Source organism: Patella vulgata, chromosome 2 (assembly GCF_932274485.2).
Source record: "Patella vulgata chromosome 2, xgPatVulg1.2, whole genome shotgun sequence".
Classification (NCBI taxonomy): domain Eukaryota; kingdom Metazoa; phylum Mollusca; class Gastropoda; family Patellidae; genus Patella; species Patella vulgata.
This window is the reverse complement of record NC_065880.2, coordinates 25,700,509-25,724,852: the sequence shown is the minus strand read 5'-3', so window position 1 is coordinate 25,724,852 and position 24,344 is coordinate 25,700,509. Positions and strand designations below refer to the sequence as shown.

At 37.0% G+C, this 24,344-nt stretch overlaps 3 protein-coding genes across 3 annotated transcripts; all 3 read left to right on the top strand.

The window, feature by feature from the left end:
- Positions 1–462: 462 nt before the first annotated feature.
- LOC126811333 (phenazine biosynthesis-like domain-containing protein 1) lies at positions 463–8,176 on the top strand. The gene is made up of 9 exons (XM_050536838.2): positions 463–620; positions 1,867–1,966; positions 2,150–2,248; positions 4,702–4,811; positions 5,739–5,768; positions 6,418–6,506; positions 6,818–7,005; positions 7,756–7,818; positions 8,038–8,176. Exons 1-9 carry the CDS (start codon positions 471–473, stop codon positions 8,145–8,147), a joined length of 939 nt encoding a protein of 312 aa, XP_050392795.1. The 5' UTR covers positions 463–470; the 3' UTR covers positions 8,148–8,176.
- A 705-nt stretch (positions 8,177–8,881) lies between these two features.
- Positions 8,882–19,550, top strand: LOC130010410 (phenazine biosynthesis-like domain-containing protein 1). The gene is made up of 9 exons (XM_056099179.1): positions 8,882–8,990; positions 11,950–12,053; positions 12,677–12,771; positions 14,316–14,425; positions 15,111–15,140; positions 17,358–17,446; positions 17,712–17,899; positions 18,128–18,190; positions 19,245–19,550. Exons 1-9 carry the CDS (start codon positions 8,895–8,897, stop codon positions 19,352–19,354), a joined length of 885 nt encoding a protein of 294 aa, XP_055955154.1. The 5' UTR covers positions 8,882–8,894; the 3' UTR covers positions 19,355–19,550.
- Positions 19,551–22,801: 3,251 nt separating this feature from the next.
- On the top strand, positions 22,802–23,644 carry LOC126810723 (uncharacterized protein C7orf50 homolog). Its single transcript, XM_050535932.2, has one exon. It carries the CDS (start codon positions 22,905–22,907, stop codon positions 23,541–23,543), a length of 639 nt encoding a protein of 212 aa, XP_050391889.1. The 5' UTR covers positions 22,802–22,904; the 3' UTR covers positions 23,544–23,644.
- Positions 23,645–24,344: the final 700 nt, after the last annotated feature.

Genomic DNA, 24,344 nt, shown 5'->3' with positions numbered 1-24,344 from the left:
GAGAGAGAGAGAGGGAGAGGGGGGGGGGTAACTTCCACTCGACAAACTAGGTCATTTCGGGACTAACGTATGGTTGGTTCAATTCTATTTCAATAGTTCGCTTGCGCGTAGGGGTCTTTATAAGTGGGAGGAAACCGGAGGACCAGGAGAAAACCCACGAGATTGGACAGGCGACCCTGCTCCTTCAACCGAGGAATCGAAACCACGCCAGTTGACTCAATGACAGACCTTATGATACAACGCGCACACGATAACCATTCGGCCATCCAACTCCCCCAATATTATTTAGAACTATAATTAAACAATTCTCTTTTGGTGTCAATAAAATACCCCCCCCCCCCCCATAGCGCTCTGCATGCCCGTCTTCATTAGCACAGTCAGTGCAGAAAAGTACGTGGGACGTTAAACCCCATTTCATTTATTTTGGGGTCACAGTATAAGCCGTAACTCATTTTTCAGCAAAGGTCAGTATGTGTATTTGCAATGACCTAAATAGAATTGTAGTATCTACAGACTTGTCAAATATGGCAGCTTCTATCCCGATCTATACAGTTGATGCTTTCACGGATGTTCCATTTGAAGGGAATCCGGCAGCAGTCTGTCCGCTGATGTGTAATTCTGTAAGTATTTGAATTAGATATAATACTGCATCAAACAGCGATGCAAATACTGTAGTAATTTTGATATATAACAAGCCATCACACAACCTCTTGAATTATAAGTATAACCTTACAGCAAGTGTGAGTGTGTATGTTTCGTGGGTCTATAGAGGTGCTAGAGACCAACACGCGTTCCTAAAGTATACACTGGCGTCTAAGGAAAACTATACCAAGAAAAGGTTACTAGTATTAAACCCCTTTATAATTTTTTTTTGATAATGCAACTATAATGTTGGTAAAATATGTCACATAAATACAATGAAATGAAATGAAATGAAATGATGGGGTTTAACGTCCTACTGTTCTGCTGCGAACTGGACTAATGAAGACGGGCATACGCCATACAGTGTGCTGTGAGGTAAATTTTGCCTGGACAGCGGCACTGCGGCCTATTCTTACATCGAATTCCAACTGTCAAGGGATCTTTTCCGTGCATGCCAATGTGTACACGGGACCTCGGTTTTCCGTCCCACCCGAACGACTAGACAGCTGTACTTGTCAGACCCTCCGTCCTGCATCACTGACAAGGGGAAACCACGCCGGAAAATCTGGATGAACTTTCTTGGCCAATGCTGGGATCGAACACCCGACCTTCAGGCTAGCGACTCTGCGTCTTACCCACTTAGCCACCGTGACCCCTCACCTAAATACAAACATAATACAGAGTTGTTCTTATATAGCGTCTTTTGGACGTCAAAAAATGAAATTACCCTGTGGTTTAATAATTAATGAATTATAGCCGTCAGGGTTGTAGGAGTAATATCATTTTAGGTTCCATCAAACCAGTATAAAATTAAGTCGCGGGTCCAGAAACATTGGGATTTTTGAAAGATTTTTTTCGATTTTTCCGCACTTACAATTAGACATCACATAACAATGATCTAGAAAATGTCAAAGGAGCGGCTCAAATAAAATTTAAATCCAAGAAATATTATAGACCAAACATGAATGCGATCAACTATGGCCGATTAAACTCATACGATTTGACTCCATCGGACTAGACAATAAGAATTACACTAAAATAGAATGTTTTCAAGGCTTTGCTGAAACGGAAAATAATCGATGTTCAACTCTGACCTCTATGACATGTGAAAAGACAGCAGTGGCGACATATACGCCCATACAAAATCTGGGAGTATAAAAAGCAAATTACAATTGCTTTATCATTTTATCAATATATATATATATTATTTTTTTTACATTTTAGGAAATATCTGATCATATTCTCCAGAAAATTGCTATAGAAATGAATCTTTCAGAAACAGCTTTTCCAAAACTTTTATCAGCAGATGATTCATTTGAAAAAAGTAGGTACACCCACAAATTTGATGAAACTATTCTATTGGCCTTCTTAGATTTATTGTAAACTTTTTTCTAATATTGGATATAATTTCATTTTGAAACCTCTATTTTGTCAACAAAACCCCCATAAAACTCCATTAAATAAAATTCACAATAAAGTTTAAAATTGAAAGAAATCATCTTTTTAGGTACCACGTTTGGGTTGAGATGGTTTACTCCGAAGGAAGAAATCAAACTCTGTGGACACGCAACCCTGGCGACAGCAGCTATTTTATTTGATAAATTTGGTAAGTTTTTATACAGATTATATTTCTATGTCATCAATTGTTGACTGTCTACAGTGGTTGATTGTACAGATGTAATAAAACCCTAAGTCGCAATACACTTCGGTTTTGTAAAGCACGTGGTTGATTCTAGGCATGGTGGATTAAGGGACAGACGAGGACTTACCCAAGAAAATTTTGAAAATTACATCTACACCCATGTTTGTTTTTCTCAAATACCTCGACCGCAATAGAATATACAGACACCGAATCCGGTGCGTAGCACGTACATCCGACAAGCAGGGCCCATCGCACGTACATTCGACAGGCCCATCGGAAGAAAACTTATATATAATTACATCGTTGTAGATGATATTTAGGCGCATTTCCTATCGAGAGAAACATAAACCAATGGTTTCGTTTCCAAGATCTGACGACTGATACGGAATTTCAAGACCGATGATTTCGTTACCTATAGATATGACATCGCATTTTCGCAAGCTGCACAAACATTCAATTCGGTGCGTTCAAGCAAGAGAAGAAACTCCCACTGGCCTGTATGTATTGATGACCGATATATATAGTGGCGCATGGCTCATAACTAATTTTTATACGCCCACATTGAAATGTGGTCGTATATTGTCGTCGCCCCCGTCCGTCCGTCCGTCGGTCCGGCGTCCACAATTGCTTGTGGACGCTCTAGAGGCTCAAGTTAATATCTGATTGACTTTAAATTTATACACAGTGTTTAAGGTCTTGAGACGAAGAAGCCTATTGATTTTCAGCGATTTCCGATAATTACTACTGCCAGAGTTATGGCCCTTGATCACTTTGAAAAATCTTGTGGACGCTCTAGAGGCCAAAGTTAATATCCAATTGACCGTAAATTTATACACAGTGTTTAAGGCCATGAGACGAAGAAGTCTATTGATTTTCAGCGATTTCCGATAATTACTGCCAGAGTTATGGCCCTTGATCACTTCAAAACATCGTGTGGACGCTCTAAAGACCAAAGTTAATATCCGATTGACTTTAAATTTATACACAGTGTTTAAGGTCATGAGACGAAGAAGCCTATTGATTTTCAGCGATTTCCGATAATTACTGCCAGAGTTATGACCCTTGATCACTTCAAAAAATCTTGTGGATGCTCTAAAGGCCAAAATTAATATCCGATTGACTTTAAATTTATACACAATGTTTAAGGTCATGTGACGAAGAAACCTATTGATTTTCAACAATTTCTGATAATTACTGCCAGAGTTATGGCCCTTGATCACTCCAAAAAATTTTGTGGATGCTCTAGAGGCTAAAGTTAATATCCGATTGACATTAAATTTATACACAGCGATTAAGGTCATAAGATGATGAAGCCTGTTGGTTTTCAGCAATTTCTGATAAATACTGCTAGAGTTATGGCCCTTGATCACTTCAAAAAATCTTGTGGATGCTCTAGAAGCCAAAGTTAATATTCGATTGACTTTAAATTTATACACAATGTTTATGGTCATGAGACGAAGAAGCCTATTGATTTTCAGCGATTTTCAATATTTGCTGCCAGAGTTATGGCCCTTGATCACTTTGAAAAATCTTGTGGACGCTCTAGAGGCCAAAGTTGATATCCGATTGACTTTCAATTTATACACAGTGTTTAAGGTCATGAGACGAAGAATCCTATTGATTTTCAGCGATTTCCGATAATTACTGCCAGAGTTATGGCCCTTGATCACTTCAAAACATCTTGTGGATGCTCTAGAGTCTATCCGATGAGTTTAAATTTATACACAGTGTTTGAGGTCATGAGATGAAGATTCCTATTGATTTTCAATGATTTCCGATAATTACTGCCAAAGTTATGGCCCTTAATCACTTTGCAAAATCTTGTGACGCTCTAGAGGCTAAAGTTATCATCCGATTGACTTCAGATTGATACACAGAGTTTAAGATCAAGTATATTGATTTTGAATGAATTTTTATGACTTGAACAGCTAAATACATGATATTAAAAGCTTTGCATACAAAACGTTAGCATGGGGTAGAACTTTATAAAAACCAAACAAATTCTAATAGTTTTCTGATAATTACTTCGTGAGTTGTTGCTCTTAATCAGATTTTAGTGTATTATAAATGTTTCATTACCGAAAAAAGTAAAAATATGCGACAACCCTTGTTGACTGCCCGGACGATTTAGCTGCTGTGGGCGTATGTTTCGTTGCCTGGCAACCTATCTTACTTAGTATTGGACACAGGGGCCCTTGAACTGAAGTCGGATAATTTTCCGATATCATTTTCACTACCCAGCGCCCTTTTCGTGGAATTGAGGATCTTTCCACTGGGGGTCAAGGTCCCTGTCTTACTAGGTTTCTTTCGGGATTGGTAGTATTCTTTCCGTTCATATTTGGATATTTTCAATATTTCTGAAGTCGGAGACAGGCGCTTCCGCTACTGATTCTATGATCTGTGATTCTATTTTTAAGGTAACTCGTCCGGTTCGATAACATTTCAGACTTTAAGTGGGGATTTAATAGTAAGAAAAGAAGGAGATTTGTTTCGCATGGATTTCCCAACAGGATACACAGAAACACAGGTTATAATTAGACCTAATTTAAAACACAAATTGAAATGAAAAAATACAGCACAAAGTATTTGAAAGTCGCTTCTCAAGTTTCCTCAAAGAGTTCAAATTAATAGAAAATGTAATGAAATGGGGTTTAACGTCCTACTGTTCTGCTCCGACTGGGCTAATGAAGACGGGCATACGCCACGCAGTGTGCTATAAGGGCAATTTTGTCCGGACAGTGGCGCTCCGACCACTCTTATATCGAATTCCATCTGCCAAGGGATCTTTTACACGCACCCCAATGTGTACACGGAAACTTGGTTTTTCATCCCATCCGAAGGACAAGACAGCTGCCCTTGTCAGGCCCTCCGCCCTGTACCACTGACAAGGGGAAACCACTCCTGAAAATCCCGATGAACCATAATTGGCCAACAGTGCCACCGGGAGCGAACCCACGACCTCCAGGCTATCGAGTCAGCATCTTAATCACTTAGCCACCGTGGCTACTCAAATTAAAAGAGGTACAAGCTTTTTTTCTCAGCTTACAAGATTATCAAAACCGGCGATTTTAAATGGCTTTTAGTGGAACTCCTATCAGATTAAAATACAGATGTGACGTCACCTTTTGATGTTGGCGTACCATTATTTCAAATAATCGTACGGGCAACTTGCCAATCGTACCTTGTCAAATATTAGACTCGAGTGACGTATTTCACTGTAAACGCACGTGCGGAGTGTCTGTATTTTAAGATGTTTAATGGTCTCGAGCTGAGACATTGCGTAATATATTGTAAAAACACTCGGACCTGACGGTCCTCTTGTTGTTACATAATATTACTTAATGTCTCGCTCTCGACCATTAAACAATACTTAGTGCATAAAAAGTTTCTTTTGTGTGGAACGTTAACTCTATCCATACAAAACTCGTCATTGTTTGTTTTTTTCTTTTCGCAGGAGCCAAGTGACTATAACGAACTAATAACGGTAAAAAAAATATCCAATTTTATATGATTTAGTCATAACTCTCTATTAACAGATTAATGTTTTATAGACAATTTTTTTTGGTCAAAGCTTGAATGTATAACGGGGTTTCGTGCAGTCCTAACGAAGACCCAGATTGGTCAGCTAGTTAAGGAGTAACTTTATCAAAATTCTTTTGAAACCTACAGGCCATGAGTTTACACGATAGGTTGTGGCTTGCCATGCGGCCCATGCCCCGCGTCCTGCACCACTGACAAGGGGGGAAACACGTCAGATAATCACAATGAACCTTTGGGTTAACACACGGGTCGAGTACAGGGCCTCGAGGTTAGCGAGCCAACGTCTTACTCACTGAGTCACCGCGGCTTCCTGTGATAAATGTGTTTCATAAGACGATGTGGGCTTCACGCTGCTATTTATGTATATTTTTAAAACGTACTTATCTTATTGTATTGAGTGTGAGACACTTAAATAAACAATTACTTAAATTGTTTAAGTGGCATTTAATAACTGAATGAAAATAACACGTGTACTATGGTTGTCATTCTTTGCTTGATAAAGACGACAGGACACCAGTCGAAACTTTGAAGTAACGCATATAATTGTGGCATGTGTTATACCGTTATACTTACTTGCTTGTTAAATATTTTAGTCTCTTGGTGATATTACTGGGGTAGAAGATGTGGTATATTGTTCGTCTTTACGATATTTATTAGTTCGTCTAAAAGATGGTTGGACAAGGTAAATCTAAATCTGTATTATTTCTTATTATCCTGATGGAACAATATTCTCATTCAGTCGAAGAGACTAGTAGAAAATATAATGGGTATTATCTAAATATATCAAAGGTATTAAAAGATCTATTCGTATTCGAAATTTATATCTGTATATATACTAGAAAATAAATAGAATATATTATAATCTTACGGTCTATTCATTTTCGTTCGTGTTCGTTCGACTGAATGTATACATAACATCACTGTAATAAAATATACGAAAAGGCTAACTGCACAAATCCCCAATTATATTATCTCTGCTTTTTTTCAAAACAGAAAGCAATTTGAAGAATGGCAGTTACAAATGGGTGACTTACACAAGTCAACTGATACGCTCGTTGTTTTGATAGTTACCATGAAGGGATCCCCTGAACAAGGATTTTTGGATAAAATAGGAAATCATTATGATTTCGTTTCTCGGTGCTTTGCGCCGTGGATGAAAGTACCGGAGGATCCTGTCACTGGTAAGTATATTATATATATACATTAAAAGATATATGTTGTTTTTTTTTTTGCCATAATTTACTGGACAATATGTACAAACGCATCGTAATGTTTCTACATATAGCGATCATCACAATTCGTGATATATAGGGGAAATATTGTATACCTGAAAAATGGATTTTACCAGTTTAGGATATTCATTATGATCTTTTGCACAACTTGTCCTCTTACTTTATAATATGAAAATACAATAGATGTATATATGAGCATATTACTTTACGTCTTACTTTTTGGCACCAACCGGGAAACTTTACCCAAACGGTGGCGCTAAGGTCTACTCTTATTTTGATTTGAAACGGTCAAGGAATTCAGGTAGATGCACTGAGCTAAGATAAGGATTTCTAAGTTGTATTTACTAAAATATTTATGGGCAGCTCCATTAAACCTGTCATTAGGTACCAAACATTATATTTTTAAAATTTGACCATTTAAATGGACATGAGGACATTGGAGACCTTGGCCGGCCGGTAAAAAATAATTTTAAAAATGGGACAAATCTGCCGAGATAAATATACAAACGTTTTAACATTTCTTACGCGTCGCACACGTGCTAGCATATTGTAGTTTTTAAATGCCCCCTTCCTCCTTCCCTCGTGGCAATAAAGAATACGTCACGTGTGAAAAGAAACTGACATTCTGGAAAGGTGAATTCTGCAGGGTAGGTTTGTATATCAGTGCAAATTCAATACGCCTATCTGATTCTTTTCTAGGTTCTGCACAAACAGTTCTGGCTCATTATTGGTCAAAGGTGCTAAGTAAAACTAAGTTTTATGGTAGGTAATAATCTATATACCTTTAAAGTACTTTTATTATACTGTTTGTACTTGACATTCAAAACTAAAATTCATTGTTTCTAATGTGGCATCTCTAAAGATACATTTATATTGCTAGCTTTGAATACATTTAAACGAATTAATATTTTCTTAATGAATAAATAATAATTCCACCCAGTCTGTGCTAATTGTTAACGAAATATATAATTTATGTTTCAGTACGCCAGTGTTCAGAAAGAGGAGGCGATATTCAGATAATTTTGAAAGATGACCGAGTTGATATTCTCGGGAAAGCTAGAATTGTCACGGAAGGAACATTTATGTTTTAGACATTTTTAAGGGTTGGAGTAAAAGCCCCCCCCCCCCCACCCCCATCTAATTAGGTTGGGTGGCAGGTGAAAAGGGAAGTGTTTTAATAATTTAAAAGCCATTGTGCGCACACTGTTCCGCATTATACCTTTATATAAGTATATATCCAGATAGTTTGTGATCCATTATAAAGTTTGTTATTACTGGATATAATAAACACAGCACAATATTTCCATATAAATTGTGTTGTGTTTTTTAATGTTCTCAATCGCTAATTGCCACTCAATGATTATATTATTGGATATGTTTAATTACGTGTATGTAACTGCTATTGCTTCGTGATTATATTCACATTCTCTGTCGTTTTTTTAATAAAGAAGTTTTCAATGGTATTAAATGTTTATTTATTTAAATAGAACTAATGTATATACTAACTTAGAATATTTATCAAGTTGGCCGTGTGTTTATGTTGCTGACTCTCTAACCAAGAAGTCGTGTGTTCGATGCCGGTTTGGGCCAAAAAAGTTTAGAGATACAGTACCAAGAGTCTGACAAGGAAAAAGACTCCGGTCCTTTGGATGGGACGGAAACCCTAAGATAGATCCGTGTATTTATTCCATACACTCAAATTATTATCGTAAATATTATTTATAACCATACTTTAATCAGAAGTCGTTTTGGGGTCGCACTATTAGCCGTATATAATTATTAAGCATGAGTCCACATAATTATTTTTTGTCATGACCTAAAAAGATTTATAGTCAAATATGGCAGCGTCTATCCCGATCTATACAGTTGATGCCTTTACGGATGTTCCATTTGAAGGGAATCCGGCAGCAGTCTGTCCGCTGACGTGTAATTCTGTAAGTATTTGAATTAGGTATAATACTGCATCAAACAGCGATGCAAATACTGTACTATTCTTAATATGTGATAAATCATAACACACTCTTGAATTATAGATGTAAATTATGATTAAAGTATTGTAGATCAACATTAAGTTTTTATCGTATATGCTAACGTCTAAAATAAATTATACTAAGAAAAACTAGTATTTAGATCCCTTTTATAATTAATATAATCGAACTGAACTGGTGTTTAATATGTCCATATAAAGTATACAATTACCAACGTATTCTATTTTTGTTTGAATTTCCATCAGACATCTTTTTACATACAAAGTATTTCTTTAGTAGTCTCACAAAATGTAGCTATAATGCTATGTTTATAAGATTATCAACTTTAAGGATGCACTGTTCTGCTTAGTGTATCGAAGGCCATTACTCACTTAGTTCAGCTCTGAACGTGGGTCTCATTCCACTCGACCTGTACGTTCGGGAACTGTCCTATTGAATCCTTGTCGAAAATCTAATGGCTTCCCAGTCAATTTTACTGGACAACTTTTTACTGCTAAACGGCCAGTGGAGTATGAGTATATTAGATATCCTGCAAATTAACTGGCCCAGTCTAGTAATCCAAATTTGTTTAATAGCCTCTGACACCTATCGTTACTTACCAAAGAATCCACCACTGGTAGGGGCACGCAGGTCCATATTTGTACATATACATTGGGGTTGTTAGTAACTCGTAATATATAGAAAAAGTGGCGTACTACTGTGCATTGTCAATATAATAGTTCTTAAAAAAGTGAGGCGGCGAATTAAGTCATCGCCTGGTTGGTCATGCGCGAATACACGGTTAGGCGTTTCTAGTCAAAAGTGTTATCATATATAGAGAATCTCCTACTCGTCTTTTTTTATATCAAAATATATCAACACAAGTTGATAAAGTAACAAAAAACGAGGCTCTGCCGAGGGTTTTTTTTCCATTATCAACGAGTGTTGATATTTTTTTATATCAAAAAAGACGAGTAGGAGATTTTATTTATCACCCAATCCTTTCTTACGTGCACAAATAAATATAATTCTTTGCTATAGACTTCACTTTTACTGAACCTGATCACATTACGGCGTAGTGATACATCATTTTTGACAGCAATTCAACCATTGCAAAGTCCTTTATATTGACCCAGTGTTTCCATCAAAGTCAATTAAATAAAAATAATTCATTTTTAATTTTAAAAAAAAAGAGTTATTTTTAATAAAAAATGAACTGTTCTTTGAAAAATCAAAAAAGTAGTTCCTTTTTAACTGACCAATCAAAGTCATGTAAAGCGATATCTCCTTAGGAGATATTGCAGTATAGATTATGAAATTTATCACACAAGCGATATCTACTGTAGAATGTATTATTGGGTGATAAAGTTATATTCAGTGACACCGTTTAGTGTAACTTTACCTTTACCTGCAATTTACCCTTGCTACACCTCAAAAGACAAGAACGGCAACATTTAAGACTTTTCGGTTTCATACAAACTAAGCATGACGTTATTCTTATAAACGATAATGATTACTTTATTCCCACAACCATTAATGATTTTATAATGTCAAAAACATAACACTTTACAAAGAAGAATTCGAAAAGTGCAACCGATAAAATGTCCTGCCATATTAGATAACGATATTGTCTCAGTATGTTGTAATATACTGTTCTGCCAATATCATGCAAACGAGGCGTATCTAGCGAAGAGTATTCCTGTGATGCCATTGTCTTTCCATTTGAAATGTGTCGCTGCGCGACAATGGCAACTCGCCATGTGGGGCCAGGCGTCTTGGGGCCAGTTCATTTATCTCTTTAAAAAAGCTGGACGGGCTTCCAATTTTTAGTCATCATTTCGCCAAGATGCATTGATCTTAATGTTGGTTCTCGCACTAACGGCCTGGAGACTGATTAGCCATCAGGTGGACCCAGAGTTTCTAAAGACATCACGTAGAATTAGTAAGAAGCGTGTGGCACATGCAGCGTCTGGGACTGTCTGCACACGCGCTAAGTGTTATGGTTTTTATGTGTAGTTTAAGGGTCCAGTGCGTAGCATTAAGTAGGCTAACAGGCCTATACTGATACTGATATTGTATGAGTGCATTAGTACGTGTGCTATACGACGTAAGCTATATCTAGGCCTATATATTACGCAATGTCTTGCAGGAGACCATTAAACAACTTAAAATACAGACACTATTTCAATGAAATACGTTACGCGGGACCAATATTTCAACTAGTATAAATAATGTACGCTTGGCACATTGCCCAGACCATTATTAATGGTATGCCAACATCAAAGGATGACGTCACATCTATATTTTAAATTCTAATATTATATAGATAGAACTCAATGACCCTAGCGGTATTCAATGTTCATCGAGTTCTGTTTTTATTCTATAATTACATGTAAATCTCAAAATACACTGTACTATTCTGATTATCAAAAACAAAATCACCAATAGGCTAACGTTATTCATCATAGGTTCCGCCCCTTTCTTTCTTTTTTTTAAATAAAAATTGTGGTTGCTAGTGTTGACGTCTTACAGTTTGACGTAATTCTGAAAGTGACCTCATTCTGGACAAAAGTAGCAAATGATATTTGCTTGTATTTGCATCTAGTTATAGAATAAATTCATGTATTTCGGATGTCATAATAGTTCAAGAATTATAGTCGTCAATTGATAACATTAATGCTTAGCATTAGTTCCATTTCAAAAACTCTGATATCTGGAAAGTGTACAATGTTTCGTTACACGGCTCTGATTTTCTAGAGGGCGTCTTATTAGGATTAGCAAACAAATTTGAACTACCGTAAAACCTTAACAACTCTGACCTATATGACCTTGTGAACAGGCAAACTGACGGAAGGGGGTAAAAAAAAATCAAAATACGATTGTTGAATTAAATGTATATATTTTTTTCTTTTATTGTGCATTTTAGGAAATACCTAATCATATTCTCCAGAAAATTGCTATAGAAATGAATCTTTCAGAAACAGCTTTTCCAAAACTTTTATCATCAGAAGATTCATTTGAAAAAAGTAGGTACACATATTATATTGTTTTTACCGATTTTATTTCTATTGGCCTTCTTGGATTAAAGGGGAATCAGGTAAGGTTAGATAAAGAGCTGACAGTTCTCGTTATAATAGTTAAAAAAAGGCAGATAATGAAAAAATAAAAAGGGAATACGTTGAAAATTTCAGTCAAATTACTTCACTCTGAGCCAAATCGCCGATACAATTACAATGTAGCCTCGATTGTCATTTCTAAGATAATAAACAAAGTCTCGATTATCCATTTTTACGTTAAATCATCAATTGCAAATGCAAATCGTATTTAAATCTATTGAAAATCTAGACTATCCGATGGCATTGAGAGTTGATTATGGTCTTGTCATGTTAATTAATGTCTTATTAATAATTTATATAACATTCGACAGAGTGACCTGCAATAGGCCGATTTAGCTCTTGCTTAATGCCTGTTTAATTCCGCTCAGCTTTATAGGAATTTCGTGATGCATGTTCAAATATTATAAACTTTTTTCTGACACTGAAAATTATTTCATTTCGAATCTTGTATATTTTTCGACTAAACACCGAAAACTCCAACAATCGTAACGCACAATTAAGTTTGAATATGAAAGAAATTTAAATGATTTTAGGTAGTACGTTTGGGTTGAGGTGGTTTACTCCGAAGAAAGAAATTAAACTCTGTGGACATGCAACCCTGGCGACAGCAGCTATTTTATTTGATAAATTTGGTAAGTTTCATCAGAAATCATATTTCTATCACGTGTGAACTATCTAATGTCTTATTTCTGATTGTTCACGCAACAGATAAAGGCAACGTGAAGTTGGCACGTTATTCTGGATTCGGGATTCGCCACTAAAAGAGAACGATCTATCTTGCATCCGACCTTTTCCTCGTTGGGTGACCGATTAGCACGGAGACGACCGCTTCTAAAGCGCGTAGGGTGCTGACTGGTTTGTTAGAGTGCATGGGGCAGTCATCTCCGGCAATCACCTGTTTTATTGCGAATCCCGAATCCCGAATAACGTGCTGGCTCGTTATTCGTGATTCGCCAATAACGAATAACGAGCCAGCACGTTATTCGGGATTCGGAATTCGCCACTAAAACAGACCGATCTACGTTGCATCCGACCATTTCCTCGCTACCCCCGACCGTAGGGGTAAGTGAACGTTGGGTGACCGACTAACAAGAAGACGACCGTTTGTTGAGCGAATAAGGTGTTGACTGGTTTGTTGATGTGCACTGGGCAGTCCTCTCCTGCACTCACCTGTTTTATTGTCTAATCCCGGTCGGAGGTAGCGAGGAAATGGTCGGGTGGAAGGTAGGCCAGTCTGTTTTACTATCGAATCCCGAATAACGTGCTGGCTCGTTATTCGGGATTCGACAATAAAACAGGTGAGTGCAGGACAAACGGTCGTCTCCTTGTTAGTCGGTCACCCAACGTTCACTTACCCCTATGGTCGGGGGTAGCGAGGAAATGGTCGGATGCAACGTAGGTCGGTCTGTTTTAGTGGCGAATCCCGAATCACGAATAACGTGCTGGCTCGTTATTCGTTATTGGCGAATCACGAATAACGAGCCAGCACGTTATTCGGGATTCGGCAATAAAACAGGTGATTGCTGCAGATGACTGCCCCGTGCACTCTAACAAACCAGTCAGCACCCTACTCGAATGAGAAACGGTCGTCTCCATGCTAATCGGTCACCCAATGAGGAAATGGGCGGATGCAAGATAGATCGTTCTCTTTTAGTGGCGAATCCCGAATCCCGAATCCCGAATAACATGCTGGCTGGTTATTCGTTATTGGCGAATCACAAATAACGAGCCAGACTGTTTCATTGACTTATTCCTTACTTCAAGCAAAACGGCGGTAATACAACAACTCATTCAGATCCTAGTGTAGTAAAGACAAGTAAAACGAAATTTTGAACTATAAAACACGAAACGAAATGGGATCTGTATTTTAATCAGATTGACACTTTCGTTGACTTTCGACATTTCATTTATATTAGAAAATATGTATTACGTAGGCGCGCCGCTGTGAATCTCAGTGGCGAGTTTCTAGATGGAACTATAATGTGGTACACTTCCTCAGTTGGAGACACGCATCTGTAGCAACAGTAACTAGATAAATTTCGTATGTTTCTAAAGAGATAATTAGATTTCTGTATATCATCAGTTGTCGACTGTCTAGTCACTATTGTCGCAATACCTTTCGTTTATGTGTTTAATGCATGTGACCGATGCTATGATCTGTGATTCTATTTTTAAGGAAATTCGTCCAGTTCGATAACATTTCAGACTTTAAGTGGGGATTTAATAGTAAGAAAAAAGGGAGATTTGTTTCGCATGGACTTCCCAACAGGATACACAGAAACACGGGTATGAATCATTGGAAATTGTTAATAGACCTAATTTAAAACCCCAAAAGAATACAGGACTTTGAAGTCGTTCCGCACAGCGCTATTGGATGGTCAGACACGGTGGCTCAGTGATTAAATTCATAGCTCACTAACAAGGAAGTACAGGGTTCAATCTCGGTTAACCTCGGCATTTTCCATCCTGGTATCCTTTTAAGTGACGTAGGGCCTGGCATGTTTACGTGCCCACAAAAGAACCCTTGAGATCTGGAATTCAGGTAAACCTTTCTCTCATAGCATGGCGTCTTCCCATCTTCGTTAGTCAGTAGGGCTCTAAACACTGTTTCATTCATTGATATTGGACGTACTAGCCAGGTAGCTTAGTTTCAAATATGGTAATGGAAGTAATTCTTTCATACCGTGAAGCTGAAGATAGCCAAAATGTAAGTGCCCCGGTCTTTATCGAAAGAAAACATCAAAACCTACCCGTATGGCGATGTTCATGCTTTTGTCAAAAAGTAAATGATTCTGTAAACATATCGACCTCAGTCCCACCCCCATCCCCGACTATACTATACCGTTCAACTAATTGGCTTCAAGTGAAGAAAAAAAGAAGCAAGAGGTTTCTAGCCCAGTTGGAATATTTAAAATCACTTTAATCAGATTAATGCACAGACAGTTGAAGACTTGATTACTTTTTTTTGCAGGAGTCAGGTGACTATAAAGAACTGATAATGGTAAAAACTTATAATTTTTTTACGCGGTAGTATATTGCAGTGTCCCTGTTAGTCTGTCCATAATTCTTGTAAAAACGATGTACAGGTCAGAGTTTTTGAGATACAAGATTTGCTGGAATTCCTAGGGACGAAACCTATTGAAATTTAGATTTGCACAACGTTTTTGCCTCAGAGGTTTTTGTCGCCCCTGTTACCGAAACCTTGGATGTGTCTTTTTGTGTACGCCCAATTGCTTGTGGTAGATCTAGATGCTAAGGATAATCATCCGATTGTATTATACAGTGTTTAAGGTCATAAGTCGAAGGAGCCTTTTGTTTTTGAACGATTTTGGATAAAAACTGACAGAGTTATGGCCCTTGATCACTTTGAAAGTCTTGTTGAAATCCTAGAAGCCAACGTTCTCCTCCGGGTGCGCTAAAAAATTTTCACAGCTGTCTTTTACAATAGACGAAGAATTGTTTTTCTCTTCCTGGCAACCTATCTTTTCAAGATTGTTAGACTTGTTCGGCTAAATTCAGAGTTGCCCGTCGATTTTGTGCCTAGTTGAATTTCAAAGCATCCCTTAAAAATGTTGCTGATGGGTCTATATTCCTTCTCTTCGTTAACTCAAACTCTAAAGATGGGAATTTAACGTATCTCGGAAGAAGAAACATAAACGTCTGGCCAATCAAATGTCAAGGGGAGTCAAGAAATTCCATATAATGTTTAATCTATCTATCTATATATATATTTGTGACTGTCGTTTGTCTGTCTGTCTGTCTGTCTGTTCGGGGTTGGCGGCTACACTAGGTCTACCCCGAGTCTGAAATTTGGGGTATAGGGGTAGCTCGGACCGGGGAGTAACATAGGCCAGGTGGCGTTAGTCTACCACTTTCGGAGTTATGACCCCCGAGCGAAGCCGGTCTGTTCGGGGTTGGCGGCTACACTAGGTCTGCCCCGAATCTGAAATTTGGGGTATAGGGGTAGCTCGGACCGGGGAGTAACATAGGCCAGGTGGCTTTAGTCTACCACTTCCGGTTTCGGAGTTATGCCCCCCGAGCGAAGTCTGTCTGTTCGGGGTTGGCGGATACATCTGCCCCGAGTCTGAAATTTGGGGTATAGGGGTAACTCGGACCGGGGAGTAACATAGGCCAGGTGGCGTTAGTCTACCACTTCCGGTTTCGGAGTTATGACCTCCGAGCGAAGCCGGTCTGTTCGGGGTTGGCGGCTACACTAGATCTGCCCCGAGTCTGAAATTTGGGGTATAGGGGTAGCTCGGACCGGGGAGTAACATAGGCCAGGTGGCGTTAGTCTACCACTTCCGGTTTCGGAGTTATGACCCCCGAGCGAAGCCGGGTCTGTTCGGGGTTGGCGGCTACATCTGCCCCGAGTCTGAAATTTGGGGTATAGGGGTAGCTCGGACCGGGGAGTAACATAGGCCAGGTGGCTTTAGTCTACCACTTCCGGTTTTGGAGTTATGCCCCCCGAGCGAAGTCTGTCTGTTCGGGGTTGGCGGCTACATCTGCCCCGAGTCTGAAATTTGGGGTATAGGGGTAACTCGGACCGGGGAGTAACATAGGCCAGGTGGCGTTAGTCTACCACTTCCGGTTTCGGAGTTATGACCTCCGAGCGAAGCCGGTCTGTTCGGGGTTGGCGGCTACACTAGATCTGCCCCGAGTCTGAAATTTGGGGTATAGGGGTAGCTCGGACCGGGGAGTAACATAGGCCAGGTGGCGTTAGTCTACCACTTCCGGTTTCGGAGTTATGACCCCCGAGCGAAGCCGGGTCTGTTCGGGGTTGGCGGCTACATCTGCCCCGAGTCTGAAATTTGGGGTATAGGGGTAGCTCGGACCGGGGAGTAACATAGGCCAGGTGGCGTTAGTCTACCACTTCCGGTTTCGGAGTTATGACCCCCGAGCGAAGCCGGGTATCCTGCTAGTACTATATAATATAATCAGTGACTATGCCGCCAGACTGTACAACTAGCTTGTTAACGCGGCAGAGTAGAGGCTACAGTTGTTAACAGTTTATTCAAGAATACATGTATTAAGATCTAAAACTTGTCCGGACAATATATTTATTAATAAAATACGTTAGTTTAAGTCTACATCAAATTTGGCCAACATACAAGTTTCCTTTCTGATCAATTGCTGACTATGGTAATCGTTTTCTCGAGGCATAGTTGCTGTGTGTGGGTATTTCCACACTTTGCGTGGCTATCTTTATTAATCATTTCAGTCTCTTGGTGATATTACTGGGGTAGAAGATGTGGTATATTGTTCGTCTTTACGATATCTATTAGTTCGTCTAAAAGATGGTTGGACAAGGTAACTTTTAACCTGTACTATTTCTTATTCGGCTGTTGTTATTTTTAGAACAGAAATCCTTCTGGGACAATATTCTTATTGTCACTCAAAGACATTAAAAAAGAAAATCTAAAGAATATCATAGTTATTAAAATACCGATTCAACGAAATGTTTTTCATAAATACAAATAAATCTTGAGATTTATTCTTATTCCTTCGAAGGAATGTATACATGTTTGGAGTAAAATACGTATATCCCCAATTATTTTTTTGTAATTTTATACAGAAAACAATTCGAAGGATGGCAATTAAAGATGGGTGACTTAAGCAAGTCAACTGATGAACTCGTCGCTTTAATAGTTACCATAAAGGGCTCTCCAGAACAAGGATTTTTTGATAAAATGGGAAATGGTTACGATTTTGTTTCGCGGTGCTTTGGGCCTTGGATGAATGTACCGAAGGATCCGGTATGTGGTTAGTATACACATGAAGATATATGCAATTAGCAATAATAACTTTATTTTTTGAATGAACAAACAGGCTACTACTAATTAATGCCTATAGAAGAGAATTATGGAACAAAATTTTGTACCTGATAAAATTATGGAAATGCCACGTACAGTATCAGTCAGTCCTGCGGGATATTGCATCGTACCTCTCTCTCATGCAACATCATACCCCCCATATATTTTATTTTTCCAGGTTCCGCGGAAACGGTTCTGGCTCATTATTGGTCTAAGGTGCTGAATAAGACTATGTTTAATGGTAAGTAATAAAGTAATACTTGAAGACTGTGACGAATTAAGTACAATAAAATGGTTGGAGAAATGTAGGGCTGGATCTCGGTGATACCATGAGATAGGAAGGGAGCAATCCTCAAGACCATTTTATATAACCAATTAATAAAAGGTTGCCGCCCGAAACGCGTCCTAAATTATACCCTTTATACAGTCTTGACAAGTTTATTGTTTGGGGTTATTATACTCACTATACCTACCAGAGTCATTATTATGTAGAAATAGTCTGGCCAACTAGTAACTGGGAAACAAAATGCCCTTTTTTTTTATCAAATCTTATCCGTGCTCTGCAATTACATAGAGAATATCCTACCAGTCTTTTTTGATATCAAAAAAGACGAGTAGGAGATTTATCACCCAATCCCTTCTTACATGCACAAATAGATAAATATAATTCTTTGATGTAGATTTCACTTTTACTGAACATTACGGCGTAGTGATACATCATTTTTTGACAGCAATTAAACCATTGCAAAGTCCTTTATATTGACCCAGTGTTTCCATCAAGGTCAATTGAATAACAATAGTTCATTTTTAATTTAAAAAAAGTTACTTTTAATAATAAATGAACTGTTCTTTGAAAATAACAAAAGTAGTTCCTTTTCAATTGACCCATCAAATTCATGTAAAGCGATATTATGAAATATATCACACAAGCGATATCTACTGTAGAATGTATTATTGGGTGATAAAGATTCTCACACAGTTCCCGGGATATATTGTGCAGAACTATCATTCCGTTCGTCTTTACCGACATTCATTACTTTATATTTGTTTTGTTCTATACATAGGGATTTGGGTAACAAAAATGGCGATCATAGCCGCAGTTGGGCAGACTGTTTCTATTTTTTGGCTCTGCTACAAGTTACCCGGTACACCCTAGAGTGTTTTCATTGTACATCTGTTTGCACCACGAAATTTGAAATAAAATTCCTTGATTTTAGTGTGAAACTTTTAATGGTTCATTCATACTGCATGTGAATACATAAACGATTAAAGAAATGTATAATTTTGTGTTTCAGTTCGCCAGTGTTCGGAAAGAGGTGGCGATATTCAGACATTATTGAGAGGTGATCGTGTTGATATTCTCGGGAAAGCTAGAATTGTCATAGAAGGAAAGTTTATGCTATAGAATTTTGACGGATTTAAATAAAATGCTTTTCCTTTGCCTGTTAGACTCTTAACCAGTGAATTTCCAGGGTTTTGGACTAGGGATTCGATCATCAGTATCTAAATGACCTCCGCGGCAGGTGGGCAGGAAAGTATTTTACATCAACCCCAGGCACACTTATTTTGAATAAATGCATGGCCATGCTGTGCATGCAGCTCCGCGGTATACTATGGTGGCCCATGGTCGCAATAGCGTTTTTGGGGTTATTTTTTGTATTTCATTTAAAATCATAAAAAATAAAAGTAAAAAAAAAGAAACATTTTTTTTTCTTTTGTTTTACAAAATAAAAAAAAAATCTTTTTAAAATTTAAGAAAAAAAAAATCTTTTTAAATTAAAAAGAAAAAAAAAAATCTTTTTGAATTAAAAAGAAAAAAAAATCTTTTTAAATTAAAAAGAAAAAAAAAAATCTTTTTGAATTAAAAAGAAAAAAAAATCTTTTTAAATTAAAAAGAAAAAAAAATCTTTTTAAAATTTAAGAAAAAAAAAAAATCTTTTTAAAATAAAAAAAATCTATATAAAAAAAATTAATAAAATATTTAAGATTAAAAAAATCTATAAAAAAAATAACATTTTAATTAAAAAAAAAAAAATAAGTGAAATAGAAAAAATCAAAAAAAGAATTCTGCACGTGGTCCATCGTCGTAATAGTGTCTTGATTATCCAGACTCAGTATAAAATCCGCCTACGACAGCTATCATTCGACTCGAGTGACCAGAAATACCTCGTGGCCCATTGTTGCTATAGTGTCTCGATTATCCTATGTGGCATAACTCGAGCGACAAGAAACGAGTTTGTAGTTATCTCCCCTTCCGAAAGAAAAAGGGTAAACTGACATCAACACGTGAAACACAATTTTTCCACCCATGACGTCTATGGACTTGGATATATGTATTTATACATATGCAAGTCAATAGAAATGTATAATTAATAGACTATAGAAGCCTAGCGTCATTTAGACTAGTTTATCCAGTCTAACTAGAACTAGGCCTACATACATAATGACGTTTGAAGTCATTGACTTTAATGACACCATTCGGCCTACTACTAGTACTAGTGCGCAAGGCCTAATCTCCCCTCAAAAGGCTTATGTAATGTTTTTAAAACACTTGGTCTCCCTGAGGTCGAATTTCAAAAGTAGTTAACAACTTTGAAACTAATCCTCGAAGTATAGGCCTACTACTACTAAGTAGCCGGGGGGGGGGGGGGCGAATGGTTAGCACGTGCGCGCTGTATCATAAAGCCTGTCATATCATAAAGCCCGTCATTGAGTCAACTGGCGTGATTTCGAATCCCCGGTTGTACGTGACAAGGAGTAGGGTGACCTGTCAAACATCGTGGGTCTGTCGTTCAGATTATCCTGTGTGGGATCTATGAAGAACGTATGGTATAGACTCAAGCGACAAGAAACCAGTCTCTATAGTTACCTCACATCAAGGCACAAGTAATTTTAACTAAAATCTATTAAAATTAAATTTTAAGTTACAATCGATCTTCGTGAAACGCATAAATTTAAAATTTCACTTTGATTTTAAAATCTATGTTAGTGATTTTAGCTTCAGTTTTTGTGAAACCCCTGCTCTCCCTGAGGTCATCGCTAGTCCCCCGCTACGACCACAGGAACGGGTAAGAGGTGCGAAAGTGCGATGGCGGACAACATCAATTTCAAAGACAAAATAGAGCATGATAGCCCACGTGGACTTCGTCTGGGGCCTGTTTTACTAAGATAAAATTCAAATTTTAGTATTTGATTGGATAATAGATAATATTAGATTTATTTTAGTGCTTAGCTAATCAAAATTGAAGTATCTACAATTATGTTGACGTGAGATAACTACAGACTCGTTTCTTGTCGTTCGAGTTTATACGTTCTTCACAGATCCCACACATAATAATCGAGATACTACTGCAACAATGGGCCACAAAATGTTTCTGGTCGCTCTAGTCTAATGATAGCTGTATACTGGGTCTGGATACTCAAGACACTATTGCGACGATGGGCCACGTCGGGAATTATTTTTTATCTTTTCTTTTTCAATTTTTTTTTTTTTTCATTTAATTTTTTTTTTAATATTATTTTTTTTAAAATATATTTTATTATTTTTTTTTATATATATATATATATATAGATTTTTTTTCATTTTAAAAAGATTTTTTTTTTTAAATTTTCAAAAGATTTTTTTTTAAAAATGTTTTAAAAAGATTTTTTTTTTTTAATTTTAAAAAGATTTTTTTTGTAAAATTTTTTAAAAAGATTTTTTTTTTTAAATTTTTTAGAAAGAGTTTTTTTTTAAATTTTAAAAGATTATTTCTTTTTTATTTTGTAAAAAAAAAAAAAAATGTTTCTTTTTTTTTTTTCTGTACTTATATTTTTATTATTTTAAATGAAATGCCAAAGATAACCCAAAAAACGCTATTGCGACCATGGGCCACAGTTATTATTATTATTGATTATTTTTGATTACGTAAACTGTTGAATTCTTAAATACCACAGGAATACTGAACAAGCAGCTATAAGCAATTGGGAACGGGAGCATGGTGGAGGTGGAGCGGGAGCGGGAGCGGGGGGGGGGGGGGGCAAAGGCGTAAACGATCAAACTACTATGGAGTCGTAATAATCAATAGCGCCCAAACTATTGCAAACTGTGACCGACCAGGCCAGATATGTTTTAGATATATCCATATTCTGCTCAGCATATCCAAAACTTATATGATTTCATAAAGGAAATGGAAACAATTATGGAAAAGTGTAATTGACTAATTTAAAAAAAATATCTTATTGGTTCTTGTCTGTGACTAATAATACCTTTTTTTTAAATTTTCAATTATCCATAATTTTCACTTTTTTCATGAAATTTTAATGATCTATAATAACACATCTTTCCTTGGAATTCAATATTTGCATTAGCTTTGGTACTATTTGCAAAGCAATCATTAGCATTCACGACAACTTTTAGACGTACTGTTAGTGGCTGTGTGATTTCTGAAATATAACCTATTTTCCGTAGAATTAAACCATCTTATATAAAACTGACGTTCTACAATCATCACGAGAGAGAGAGAGAGAGGGAGAGAGAGATTTAACGTCCACTCGACACAAACTAGGTCATTTTGTGACTAACACATGGTTCAATTTTATTTCAATAATTCTCTTGTGCGTAGCGGGAGGAAACCGGAGGACCCGGAGAAAATCCACGAGGTTGGACATGCGACCCTACTCCTTGTCACGTACATCCGGAAAATCAAAACCACGCCAGCTGAGTCAATGACAGACCTTATGATACAGCGCGCACGTGCTAACCATTCGGCCATCCAACGGCCCTAGTTTGAGGGTTCAATTTTAGATCAGAGATAAATGATTGTGGTCTGTATCCATTTGTTTTCTTTACACAGTGGTGTCCCTTTAGATGTTTTAGTATGTAACGTCATTTCCGGAAACAAAACCAACGTGGTTTTATTTACACTTACAGCACACACTGGACGGCAATTATTTCATTAAACAAACGGGCTGCGATGACAAAAAGAAAGTCTACAACAGAATTCGATGATAATGCTGTTGAAGAACCAAAGAAAAAGAAGAAAAGCAAAAAAGAAAAGAGAAAAACCAATGATGGCGAAGAAGTTACAGAAGAAATTGAAAGTAGAGAAGATGCAATAACACAATCTACTACTACAGAGGATGCGGAACATGGTCGTGAGCCGCAAGACAGATTTCCCAATTCCATACCCGTAAAGAAGACAAAGAAAAATAGAAATCGCAAAAAGGATGATGGGGCAGTTAAAAAAGTGATCAACCAAGAAGAACCTAATCCAGATCCAAGGATTAAAGTTGCATTAAAATATCTTAAGACTTGGTACAAACACCGAGACCAGTGGAAATTTCAAAAAGTTCGGCAATTGTGCTTATTACAACACATGTATGATCATACTAAAATATCAGACAGAAAATTCAAAAGACTCTTAGAATATTTGAGTGGTCTGGTAGGTTGTGCCAGAGAACAAACTATTAAAGAAGCTGGGCAAATATTAGTAGATAATGATATAGGTAGTGACAATGAGGAAGATGATGAAAATTCTGAAGAAAATGAAAAACTGAAAACTGTTAAAATTAAAATTGAAAGAGCTACAAAAATTTTACAACAGTTATCGTAATACAAGTTAAAACAGCACAGAAATTAATGACTTATAATGTAGCTTTGACTCACAATTTTTACTGTGTATTAATAATTATATAATAAACTTATTATATCACATATATTAGTAGGCTATTACTTATAACATAATTACATGTCTGTAGCTGTTCATACAGACTTATGCCACTAAACGTCATTTGATTTTTGATTCAGACAATATCTATTATCTTAAATAAAAGTACTGAAAATAAATTGATTATTGATATTTTAAACAAGAAAACAAAATCATAATGTAGATAATCTCCCGACTTGGATTCAGTAGGATTAAACAGAGGCTCATCAACTGGTTTGGTCAATGGCTTGCTGATTGGATGGTTGGTTTGTAGGGCTTAAAGTCGAGCTAAATCTCTAACTCAACATTTTCCATAATATTCGAAATTATAAAACACGAATTAGAATTCAATATTGATATTGTTATCTTGCTGTGAAATTATATGATCCTAATATCCAATATTTAAGTCACAATTAACATTTTATGATCAGAGAGTCGTGTATTCTATGTCGTGTATTCTATGGTTTCGGGTGCCATTTTATTATGAACAAATAAAAAAAACCTACAAGGCAATGTGGAAGTAATTAGTTAAGGCTGGTTCACAAATGACAAAATAATAATAATAAAAAACATGTAGAATGGACTAAGCGGGCGGAAACGACTGCCATCTAATTTGAATTGGGGGTTTAATGTTGTAATGTTCTGCTCCTAGAGTCCTACTGGTTTAATGAAGATGGACCTATGTCATACAGTGGCTTTTAGGAAATT

What these genes read in the sequence shown, in the direction of transcription:
- LOC126811333 (XM_050536838.2), top strand. Translation starts at nt 471, where the DNA reads ATGTGTATTTGCAATGACCTAAATAGAATTGTAGTATCTACAGACTTG. An exon ending in GTCCGCTGATGTGTAATTCT is followed by an intron (nt 621 to 1,866) that starts GTAAGTATTTGA and finishes TTTACATTTTAG; the next exon opens with GAAATATCTGATCATATTCT. An exon ending in ACCGGAGGATCCTGTCACTG is followed by an intron (nt 7,006 to 7,755) that starts GTAAGTATATTA and finishes ATTCTTTTCTAG; the next exon opens with GTTCTGCACAAACAGTTCTG.
- LOC130010410 (XM_056099179.1), top strand. Translation starts at nt 8,895, where the DNA reads ATGGCAGCGTCTATCCCGATCTATACAGTTGATGCCTTTACGGATGTT. An exon ending in CTAAAAGATGGTTGGACAAG is followed by an intron (nt 17,447 to 17,711) that starts GTAACTTTTAAC and finishes AATTTTATACAG; the next exon opens with AAAACAATTCGAAGGATGGC. An exon ending in GAATAAGACTATGTTTAATG is followed by an intron (nt 18,191 to 19,244) that starts GTAAGTAATAAA and finishes TTTGTGTTTCAG; the next exon opens with TTCGCCAGTGTTCGGAAAGA.
- LOC126810723 (XM_050535932.2), top strand. Translation starts at nt 22,905, where the DNA reads ATGACAAAAAGAAAGTCTACAACAGAATTCGATGATAATGCTGTTGAA.